Here is an 11,399-nt window from a genome sequence, read left to right as displayed (position 1 = left end):
GTTCTGGGATTCTGTGATTCTGTGATATACTGCCAAATCAGGCCTTGACCCTCTCCCTTTAAGTGGAAAAGCTCCTGCTGTGTCCATAAGAAAAATGATGCTGCTCTGTGGCAGAAGGGTGTATGACAAATAGTGATTGGCCCATTGTAATTAAAGTAACACAGTCTTCATCTCAACACCTCCGTAACAATATTTAGTATGCACATGGAAGAAAAGATAAAAACATATCCTAGGCCACATACATGTATTTAATCTTACTCAAATCTTTACGGGAGATCTTTGGTCAGATCCACAAAATAGACCCTGCTCTCAGATTAAAATCTGTAGGTGGGGTTCAATTCTTTACTTATAACAGCGCAGCACCAGAACTTGAGGCAGGTGCTTGCAGCCCCAGGTATGTACTCACCACACGTCTCTTCTCCTCATTGCTATTTTACAGTCAAACCATCAAGACCTTTCTGCAAAATAGAAGGAACACCTGAAAAAGGCCATCTGATCTACCTCTTATGCAAATGTGAAGAAGGATTGCCTCACCCTAGCTACCGCTGGTACAAAGTAGATGAGAATACCCTCAAGCCTGTGACTGCACAACATAGTACGTAGCTACGGGACTACCACACTGTGTTCAAGCTCTGGAGTTCCATAGTACCAGCCATTTCAAACGCTGGGTATCACTCAGGGTAGTTAAAACTCATGCTCCTCTTCTGATGGCCAGTGTCACAAAATTGTATTTTTACTTATTCAAATTGACTGTTAGCTGTCACAAACGCAGGACTTTTTTTCCATTTGTTTAAATAAAAATTGTGTGGTGTGTTAAAGTCTTGTCTATGACACTACTTTAAAATCATTAAAATGGGATGAATGTTCATGCCTTTACATCTTCCTCCTCTTGGAATTCTGAGTGAACTTAGAACAAGTTAAGTCAATCTGTCATTCCAGTGCTGAGATCTCCATCGTGAAAATCTTCAGTACCTGTTCCATTTTCATTTGTGAAGTTACACTGACAATAGTATCAGTGTGGGTAAAACATCAGACAGACAGATCTGCAGAGTAGGGGGCTACTTCTCATGTTCTAATAGACCTCTGCAGAATCCACTGTAGTAATTTTCAAGGAAGGTAAATGATTTTATTTAAAAACTATAAAAACTCGAATGAATAATTGGAGGACCCTGTTTCTAGTCTGTGAATAGCCCTCAGTATTACCAACTAAAGAAAACTCTTTGCTTGTACAGTATATGAGCAGTAATCTGTACCTGCGCTCTCTTTGTCACAGATCCAAACAATGGCATTCTTTACATTGGCAATCTCACCGCCTTTGAAACTGGGTATTACCGGTGCGTAGCCAGCAATGTCCTGGGGAACAGTAGCTGTGAGCTTGACCTAACTGCAAAACGTAAGTTTAATGCATTAATCACATATTTGATGTATGACATGCACGGTTCGTGGGAAAATGCTTCAAGCAACTTCAAATAATAGAACTTTTTGAAGTACAGAAGGGCAGAACGGACTTTGGAGAGCTCTGGAGGCATGCCCAGAATTTACACTGACCTACACAACTGATTTAGTATCTCCAGCTTCATTCCCACTGCAAGCAGGAGCTGAATCCAGCTCTGACTACAGAGGCTTCACTGAGAAACAACAGACTTGTGGTTTGGAGCAACTCCTTCCAGCCAACAGTCCCGCTGAGGTCCCCCCACCCCAGAATTTACAAGCATCACTGAAACATGGTAGCACAAGGACTAGGGCACTGAAGATGTGACCAATAGCTAAAAATACTGCAGTAATGGGGAAATACCTTATTCTGACTGCCCTCAAGCAGTGATTAACCTTGTCCTGTCTGTTTTCAAGCAGGCTGCGCACAGAATTTTCATGCAGCCAGTAACATTTAACAAGAGCCAAACATACGTCGTACAACCAGCCACGAGAGATGTCCCTGGACTGGTCACTCAATTATTCAGTGGTCTATAAAATGAAAATCGCAGGTCAGAGCTAGAAGTTGCACTGAAGTGAAAATAGAAGGTTTTGAGGGCTCACGAACGATCAGAGCATACATTTTACATCTCAGCTGAAAGACAGAGATAACGGCAACTTGAATTTCACAATGTGTCTGGAAGGACTGAAGAGTAAAGGCTTTCAGCTACTGTCAGTGTTAACAACCTGTTTTCCTAAGCCAGGCATAAACATGGGGCTGGTTGGGGTAGGGAGCTATCCAGAAAGAAAGGAGGCAGTAAAGGTCACACAAGCACAGATCTCTCTTTCCTAGAGAATCTTTGGCCTCCCTCCTGGAAATGCAGCTGTCAGTCAGCTTTTTAGTTCTCTGAATCCAATGACTTCTTTCTGCTAAAGGCTCCTTCTAAATTTCCACGGGATTTTGCTATGATAATACCTTTTTAAAAGTCAAGTCATCTCTTTTTTTTTTTCCTCTTTCCAGATTCAGAGAGTGGTGTTGTTGCTGGAGCATTAATTGGAGCGATTCTGGCAGCTGCTATCATTTGCATTATCGTCTGGGTCTTAACCAAGAGGACAAAGACTAAGAAGTCAAGTAATGAAATGCAGTAAGAGTTTCTGTTTCCTTCATTTTAAGACAATTATTTCTGTAAAGCACTGCTCATAATCCAGAACTAAAGTAAAATGTGATTAGACTAAACACTGTTTGAAAGGTAAATAGTACAGGTTTTGAGAAAACTTCCAGAGAAAGTTGCTCTTGTAACAGAAGTTGCCATTACCCTCTTCTCTCCGTTAATAATCAGCTACCACTTAGCACTATCTAAAATAGGAAATGTTTTTTAAATAACACAAACTAAAAGTGGCAAGTTGGAAAAACAGTTTTTAATATTTCAAGTTAACGTGACTGTTAATGGCAGGTGGAGGAAGTAGAAAAAAGAATAGCAGCCATGGGTTGCCTCGGCAAATTTACTGGGATTGTATGTTACTGGATTTAAACACAGAATGCTCAGCTGAGTGCTACTTGAAATTACAGGACACATGCTTGGGATACTCTAAGGCATCTCCAATGGCAGCAAACACAAGGTTTTGGCCAAAATGTCCATTTTGATCCTGCTCTGGAATTGTCTTTTCCTCTGTGCTTTGCTTGCTTATTTTCCCCTTAAATTGCCAGATCTTCAGAACAGGGTTAATCTGATATGCTATACAGACTGTATTTTAGCCCTATGATGTTAAGTGCTAAATTAATACAGGTAGCTAAGGCCAGAAAATAGAAAAAACGTCATCTGGACACCTCCCTATAGCACAGGTCTGAGATTTCCTGATGCAGAATTCTGCTAATCCAGAACAGTGGCCACTCACTCATGCACCTGATTTCTGCTTTCAATTGATGTAGCATTAATATTTAATTTTGTGCTCAGATCCTAATAAATCTTACTACATTGAATTAATCCACTAGCATCTGATTTTTTTTTTTACATGTGAAAGCACTTCAATATCAGGAGTTAATTTATCATCGTACTAATAAGATAAATTGAATTTATACTTGTTACTAAAAAGATTTTTCTAGATTTCAGCCTTTTTATAGCTCGTTTCTGAATGCTCTCCATTTTTCACACACTTGAATGGGACACCAGGTCTGCATGGAATTTCCCAGAAAGCTCACGCCAAGCAGTGTTTCGCTACCCCCCTGCAGACGCTGTTTGCCAGCACTCAGCTTCCCATTCTGCTTTCCTGGCATAGCATTTAAATATGCCAAAATCGATTTTATTCTAACGGGATCACTTAAACCAGTAATGCACATCAGTCTTGTTATCTAACACGGTCACGCTCTGTCTTACCAGCAGTGATGTTGTAGCCTTTCCAGGTGCTCTTGGAACAGAGTCAGAATAGTATGGGGGTTACTGCTTAGACAACAAAGCCACAAATACTCCTTCTTTGGAAAGCCTCTAGCGTAGATGGGATTTCAACATGATAAATCACAATCCTCATCCTGTCTTCCTGCAGAGAAATGACCCAGAAACAATCCAATGCAGAGTATGCTCAGGTACCCAGTGAAGAAAACGTTCCTGCAAGCACAGTTCCATCAAGCACTGTGACAAATGAATACACTAGCATTGAGGAAAAAGCAGCCTCTGGAACACCTGAAAATAATGAGAAGCAAGAAGCAGAAAAAGAAGAAACAGCCTAGAGTTTTAATACAGTTTTCCTTCTCAGCTTTGGACCCTTTTATAAAAAAAAAAAGTTGTCATTGAATTAACATAGAAGCATGACTAAAACTTAAATGGGCATTTGTATTGTTAACCACTGGGCTGGAGACTGAATAGGGTCTGTTACACATACACTTCGTGAATAGCAGAAGATTGAGCCTTTAAAGTTAACTAAATTTCATTTACTATCTAGTTATAACTGTACATAAATATAAAAAGACTATCATCCACATTTATCCAACCTATTTTGCAAAGCTAATTAGGAAATGGGCTGAAGCATTTGACAAAGTAAAAGCTTTCCAGCCAACAGGTCAGTAATGCCGTATGTATCCACACAGTTCTGAACCGCAGCATCTTCTCCAGAAAGTGTTGGCTAACCTCATGTTTCCCGTGCACCACCAATAATCACCATGGCCAATACACTGCGGTGTTTAAAGGATCTGATTTCGCACGTTGGAAGTAAAAAGACGTTTCCTCAATGTCATCAGAGTGCAGAAACAGATGTTAAGACCTGGAGCAATGAAATCTTGCGTATCTGAATTTCACCTAAATCTAAAAAAAACTGATCCTGGAAACTTTTACCCTGTTGCTGCCTGACATGGAATATATTTTGTTAACGTCAACCTTGTTGGCTTTAACATCGCCGAGGGACCAGCATTCACGTCGTGTGTTTCAGCAGTTCTGGTTTTCAGTTTAAGGGAACCGGTATCCAGGTACCCTGCTCAGATATTGACTGATTTCCAGACAAGAGGAGCTGGAAATCTAAATCCCTTGTAAGGCTTGTTGTAACAGGCACACAGAGTATCAGCTTCCTCATGACATGCAGATTCTGCTTTCAAAACTTAGAAGTGAATATTGCCTACTATACAATACACTAGTTTTGATTGCAGCTTCTGCCTGAGATTATTTAAATCTATTTCCGGGCAACTGTTCTACCCACTGAGCAGCAAACTCATGCTCCTTTTCTGCTGGTCTCCTTAGCCCGGTGTAACTGACTTTCTACAGGTGAAGGCATTAAGAGGAAAGGTGCACGCACACCAATAGCCAACAGCTGAGTAACAGGCACTCTCTTGGAAGGAGAAAAGGGAATTGAACCACATACACTGATCACTAGATACCTCTTCTCTCCGGGCCTTATTTCTGACGTTAAGCAAACTCAGCTCTTCAAAAGGGCAAAGATACCAACCTTCAGAAAAGCTCAAGGACCATGGGGCTCAGGTGAATACAGATACACAGCCTCAGCAGCTCCCTTCTGCACGACATGAGGCAGACACTCACTGACACAAGGTTTTAGTCCTGTGGCACTGTAGAAGAGTGTGCGGCTCAGGGTTCTGTAACTTTTTGGCACTTAAGTTTTTTTATAGGACCTAATGTTCATAAATCCTCTGGTGACTGTTTCTAGCCTGTGAACATTAATTCTATGCAACCGACATCTTTAAAATAGATATAAGGATACAATCGTGTTAAAATGTTCAGGTTCAGTTCCTACATCTGTAAGTATGTTGATGAAGAAAGTGACCACCAAAAAAAGAAAGAGAAAAGATGGCAACATTTAAAGATGTAAAGCATGACGTCCTAATTAAGATTTAATTTGGATCATTAAGTGTAGCTGTATTCTTTGCCCTTTCTATCCAGTTCTCTGGCTTTCAAGTATTTGTCTTTGATACGTGTGTCCTACTGTTTAGCCTCACTGCAGAGTAAAAGAGCATTTACAGTGTCCTTACAATATTGTTTTAGCTAAAAACTGCTTATGCTGGACTGTGAGGGTCAAACCCTTACTCATACCAACGCTGCTATATTCTACGGGCGGATCCTCAAACTCCTCTCTCCCCAGAAAAACCAGGGTAAACCTGAAGTCATGACCTGTATATGGAAGTCTCTTCTGAATCCGGCATCTCTTTTGTTGACTCTTGTGGCAATTTTGCCAAGCAAAACCCGCAAACTCACACCCTTCAGTCTAGGTTTAGAAGCTTACTGAAAAGCTCTTATATTCACACCCAGCATTTTGTAAGCACGCTCAGTAACAGCAAGAGATGAGAGAGTACTACATAGTCCTGTCTGGGTGCCATTGCTTGCCAAAGGTGTTTCCTCATGAGATAATTCAAATCAATTACTGGTCCAAGGGAGCCCATGACATGGCTCACAGTGGCATTAAGTATTTTTTTCTCTGACATTCCTAGGCATTCTTTTACTCTTGCCCTTCATGGGAAAATATAAACAACTCTCTTCAGGACACTGCTGTAGTTGTATAGGTTCTGCTAAAGTCATCTCCTGTATATATGTGTCTTAGTCACACTTTTCTTACTGCAAGAGCTTTCCAACTTTCCCATCTCTGTAACAGCACTATTGTGATTGAAAAGGGAAATATATTAGATGATTGTTGTAATTTTTAATCTTTACTTGATCTCACCACCACAAATTTCCCTGCATGTATTCCTTATATAACTTGCTACGCTAAGATAGGAGCTTATGCTGGTGAAGTTTTAATTACCTTCTACAGCCAACACAATCCTCCTAGACCACCACAGGTCTTACACTGCTAAGAAAAGTAGAAATTGCTCAAGTGATGTTAATGTTTTAATATAAAAAGAACAATTGAACACAAGTTCTAGACTAATAATTCCTCTCAGACTTCTAACCACCAGTGTGTAATAGATAGTATATAAAAAAAACACAACAAAAGTAAAAATAAGCAGCAAAACAGATTGCTGGGGGTGAGTAGGAAGGTAAGGAAAATAACATTTATTTGGAGTTTCTTAACATGCCAGCCTTCTGACAAATGTTTGTTCTCATTATTAAATTTCTCTCACGTAAAACAGTTTATTAAAAAGGATGGGCCACTGTCCTTGGCTTTCCACTGATGCTCTTGGTAAAGCACAAGCCAAATCAGGTATCAATCTAATTACAGGGTGTGTAGCTCAAAACCTCTGCAGAGCTATGCAGGATGCAGAAACATTTTTCAGAATTTGCCCCAGCTGTTCCGACAGCCTTTGCTGCATGGCCCATTTATCTTCTCCTGAGGGAGTAGGGATCATGAATACAGAAACCAGATATTAAGCGAAGATTCAAGCCACCAACTAGGGAAGTGGATTCACAAAGCCACAGGGCTGTGGCAGGGGTTTTCTGCCACACAGAGATCAAGGATGAACACAGAATTCCAACTTCAGCTCTTCTCAATTCAAATTTTCGGCAGTGCCTGCACAATACATAAGAAACATTGACTCAGTCAGGTTTCTCCTTCAAACAAAGTCTGCATGGCCAGAGTTTACTGTGCAGGCAAGTTATCCTCCCTGCTCTCTCAGTGAAATTTAACCTGCATTTTGCTTTCTAGGATAGACTTAAAATACCTGGTGAAGATATACTTGGTTATAAGTTCCTGTGTTGCTTATCAAAATGAATTGCATCACCTTAATCCCTACCAGTCAAACTGTAGAAACTGTCACCTTCCATCTCAACCTCTCCTTGCAGCTGAAGAACAAACACTTCTATTTCCACACTGTAATGGATGGCAGGGTTTCATCTGACTTGTTGTTCACATCCCAAGTGAACAAGCTATTTAGAAAATACTGGTTTTGTGACATGTAAGTTTAATAAAGTTTTATAACACCAAAGTACTGCTCTTTAGGAAGGTTCTTTATTTCACAGCATTTCACCAGCATTGTTTGTTCAGAAAGGAGAAATCTATCCCACTGGTGTCAAACGTGATCTTAGCAACATCGGAACAGGTCACTTCTCAGAGTCAGTCTCATTAACTCTGTCTTCTAGTAACTTAGTACCAGGATTTGCTATGCCTAAATAGAGATTAAGCCACGCTCCTGTTATAAAATAAGATGGTAAACAGAACAGAAAAAGAAATCTACAGAAGGAGCAAGAGGAAATAACATTAGGCTCAAAGTACACCACAGAGAAGTATCCAGAGCCATCCGTTATGCAACAGTGGTATTTGCAGAGGTAACTCGGAAACTGCACCTGCTTTCTGCAAGCAGTCCAGTGTACTTCATCAAACACATGTATTTAAAGATTCAAAGAAGCAGGACAACAATGAGTAACAACAGAAAAGCTTCAGACACTCGGAGCTCGCTTGAACAGAGCAAGAAGAGTAAAAACGGATACAATTATCTAGTAACTGAGCATATGGCATTGCCCAAAGGGAATGGTGTAGTTTAGAACCATCTGAAGGAAATCAGTACCCAAAAATCACAAAAAATCCCACACACAATGCACAAAGGCTAAAGGAAAAAAACAAAGGCTCTAGAGTAAGTTTCCAAAATAAAACTGACTTTAAATGGTTAAAGCATTTTTGGTCCTCTTCTTTGAAGTAAGTAATCCTAAACTAGGTTCTGAAACAGAAGGAAAGACTGCACTTATACAGATCATACTGTAAACGGAAAGAAAACGGCAAGATATTGAAAAATACTTTAAAAACAGCAAACTGTTTAATTATCAGGAAGTCCAAACAAGTTGTTTTGGCACTGTACTTGAGGGAAAGCTAGAGATCCACACGACATTCTAGTTGAACTATCAAAATATTTAAGTCTGCAGTCTTAAATACAAGTGAAACAGGAAAGAGAGCCAGGAGAGCCAGAAGTCCCCACTAGCCTTCCACCATCCTTTTAAGCGTGGCTCCCAGGCCCCCTTTTGCCACTTTCAGTGGTGTCAATTCTTCTTTATTCTCAATGTGAATACTTGCACCGTGAGACACCAGCAGCTTTGCCTCCTCCACTCGCTCTTCATCGCAGGCTAAATGACTGCAACAAGAACAAGAAACCCACAGCCACTATTAAAACACTCCAAGCTTATGAACAGCAATCATTATGCCTTGTCAAAATGACACCATGAACGTTGGGGGGGCAGATACACCCTAGAACAACAAAACCGCACACCACCAACTACCTACACAGATTCCTAAGCTTGCTGTCCAGTCACTCTGCTGTCCTTAAGCAACCCAATAATGTTCCTCCTGCTACTGTCCTTGCAAGATTAAGACACTTCTTTACATGAGGATTTGACTATGCACTCAGCAAAGCTACAGAACACATAATCCACAGTAAAATTGGAAAACGGTAATCTATTAGGAGTGAAAATGATAGAACTAAATCATACGATGCTTAAAAATAATCTGAAGAGTTACTGCAAATGCTCTTTTCCATTTGGCATAGTATCTTGAGAATAAACGTGTGTGTTTCAGGACAACACTGGGTTTTATGTACAGGTAAAACATACTGCTTGATCTTATTCATGGCAAAATCTCGATTCCACTGTAGACAAGGCAAAGTTTTGCTACCAGCTTCAAAGCAGCTAAGGTTTCACCCTTACAGATTCAAATCGATCTCTAAGGTAATATCAAACACTGGACTGATTGTACTTAAATTGCAACTTATTTTCCTTAGAGAGGTGAAGAAAAGCTTCCAAACTTAGTTCATACTTGGCAGGACAGAGTAGGCCAGCCTGCAAGACCAGTTTCCTCTGACTTTGACGTCATTAGCTCACTTTCTACCCTCTAGTGGCAACTGAATGTATTCCAAATGATTACAAAAGGTGTTCACACTTTTTATGTAGCTGTAGTAACACAAATTAAATAATTATAGACAGACACACTTAGGCAAAATACTAAGTATATGATTTTCTCAAATCCTTTTTAATTACGTAGGACTGTGAAGCAAGGGAGTATTTTGAGGTAACAAGAAATTAAAACTAAATTGACGTAACAGTTTCATTTCATAGAGATTCTGCTATATTAAGCCAAACAGAAGTAATAAATTACTTACAGAGGAGTATTCCCTTCAGAGTCCTGTATATCAACAGATGCATTGTGCTGCAGAAGGATCTGCACCATTTTCAGGTTTCCTTTGGCTGCTGCTCTATGTAACGGTGTAGATTTAAAATGATCTGTTGCATCCGGATCAGCTTTGTTCTCTAAAAGCATGACTGCAATCTGAATATGTAGAAAGAGAGAGGAGAGGGGGAAGAGGAGGAAAAGTCAGTGTAATTAAATACTTCTTCCAAGAGCAACATCACCTCCTCCTATGTAGCACAGGCAAACATACCTCCTGCTTATTTTTGGAGGCTGCATAATGCAGGGGCGTACAGCCGTTCTGATTGACAGCGTTCACATGAGCACCTCTGGCAATGAGGGCTTTCACAATTTCATCACGGCCCGCTGAAGCAGCAATGTGCAAGGGAGTCCAACCAGCCTAGGGAAGAAAAAACCCACGTTATTCAAACCAGGAGCTTCAGGCAAAAAAAAAACCAACCCCGAACAAACATGACAAAGCAGAACCCTAATACTGACTTGACTACCAATTGGTCCACATACTCCTGTAACTATAAAGCTAAGTGTTACTGATTATAACCAGAGAGACAAGGCTCGTGTCCCCTCGCCTACCCTCTTTCAGTCCCTGACAAAGGCTGACGATTAAACGACAGAAATCACTTCTGCTACGCAGTTGTGCATGGTATCTTGCAGGGCACTTTGCCCCTGCAAAATTAACCATAGTGTTTTTTTAAAATCAAGTAAGAGTGGCAGAAAAGGCTGTTCAAAAGTTTATGCAATCTTTTCCATATTCCACCCTCGAATTAAACAGATGGGACATTTCCTTCTTTAAGGATGATCTTTAGAACGCTTCTAATTGATGCAATGATTTCAACCCTTCCTCAAGAAAAGTAACAGACCATCTCATTTGCAACTGTGAAATCACCGAGCCCGTCACCTGCTCTATGACACCTTCCAGAGCAATGAGGAATCTTTGGGTACCTCATGATTTGGCACAATCTATTTAAGAGGATGACACAGAGATAAAAAGAACATGAAAACTCCTGACAACAGGAGGGCTGCGACACTCACATCGTCTTTATCGTTCACAGGCACGCCGAGGCTGAGGAGAAGGCTGGCGACGTCCGTGTGTCCCGCCGAGCAGGCCCAGTGCAGCGCGGTCCGGTTGTCCTGAAGGAGGGAGGGAGCTGCGGTGAGCGGGAGGCGGGAAGGGGGGAGGGAGGGGACAGGGAGGCGCCTGACGGGAGCCGCTGCGCGGGGAGCGGCCCCACAGGCCGCCCGTTCTCGCCCCGGCAGGCAGAGAGCGCCGCAACTGGCTGACCTGGTCGGTCACGGCGGCCAGGGCCCTGTCGCGCAGCAGCTGGTCCCGCAGCTCCTCCAGACGCCCGGCATAGGCCAGATTGCAGACCCCCACGTCAGACACCTCACCCTCCATGCTCCCCGCTGCCTCGCCACCTCCCCTTGCCGACAGG

The 11,399-nt window shown here is 41.5% G+C and overlaps 2 protein-coding genes across 2 annotated transcripts; one reads left to right on the top strand and one right to left on the bottom strand.

Annotated features, from left to right (window-relative positions):
* Positions 1-439: 439 nt before the first annotated feature.
* On the top strand, positions 440-4,135 carry LOC104533320 (V-set and immunoglobulin domain-containing protein 1-like; the record flags this gene model as incomplete). Its single annotated transcript, XM_010186779.1, has 4 exons — positions 440-595; positions 1,274-1,393; positions 2,432-2,555; positions 3,952-4,135. Coding segments are annotated over 4 exons (584 nt in total), but the record flags the coding sequence as incomplete, so codon positions are not given.
* A 4,613-nt stretch (positions 4,136-8,748) lies between these two features.
* PSMD10 (proteasome (prosome, macropain) 26S subunit, non-ATPase, 10) lies at positions 8,749-11,362 on the bottom strand. Its single transcript, XM_010186777.1, has 5 exons — positions 11,249-11,362; positions 10,999-11,097; positions 10,202-10,348; positions 9,923-10,089; positions 8,749-8,902 (listed from the first exon to the last, which is right to left on the bottom strand). Exons 1-5 carry the CDS (start codon positions 11,360-11,362, stop codon positions 8,749-8,751), a joined length of 681 nt encoding a protein of 226 aa, XP_010185079.1.
* Between the last annotated feature and the right edge of the window lie 37 nt (positions 11,363-11,399).

Source organism: Mesitornis unicolor, unplaced genomic scaffold (genome assembly GCF_000695765.1).
Source record: "Mesitornis unicolor isolate BGI_N332 unplaced genomic scaffold, ASM69576v1 scaffold6516, whole genome shotgun sequence".
In the NCBI taxonomy this organism is placed as follows: domain Eukaryota; kingdom Metazoa; phylum Chordata; class Aves; order Mesitornithiformes; family Mesitornithidae; genus Mesitornis; species Mesitornis unicolor.
Note: the sequence above shows the minus strand (reverse complement) of the source record. Positions and strands in the feature narration are given on the sequence as shown.

What these genes read in the sequence shown, in the direction of transcription:
- PSMD10 (XM_010186777.1), bottom strand. Translation starts at nt 11,362, where the DNA reads ATGGAGGGTGAGGTGTCTGACGTGGGGGTCTGCAATCTGGCCTATGCC. An exon ending in TGGCCGCCGTGACCGACCAG is followed by an intron (nt 11,098 to 11,248) that starts GTCAGCCAGTTG and finishes TCCCTCCTTCAG; the next exon opens with GACAACCGGACCGCGCTGCA. An exon ending in TCTGAAGGGAATACTCCTCT is followed by an intron (nt 8,903 to 9,922) that starts GTAAGTAATTTA and finishes TTCTTGTTGCAG; the next exon opens with TCATTTAGCCTGCGATGAAG.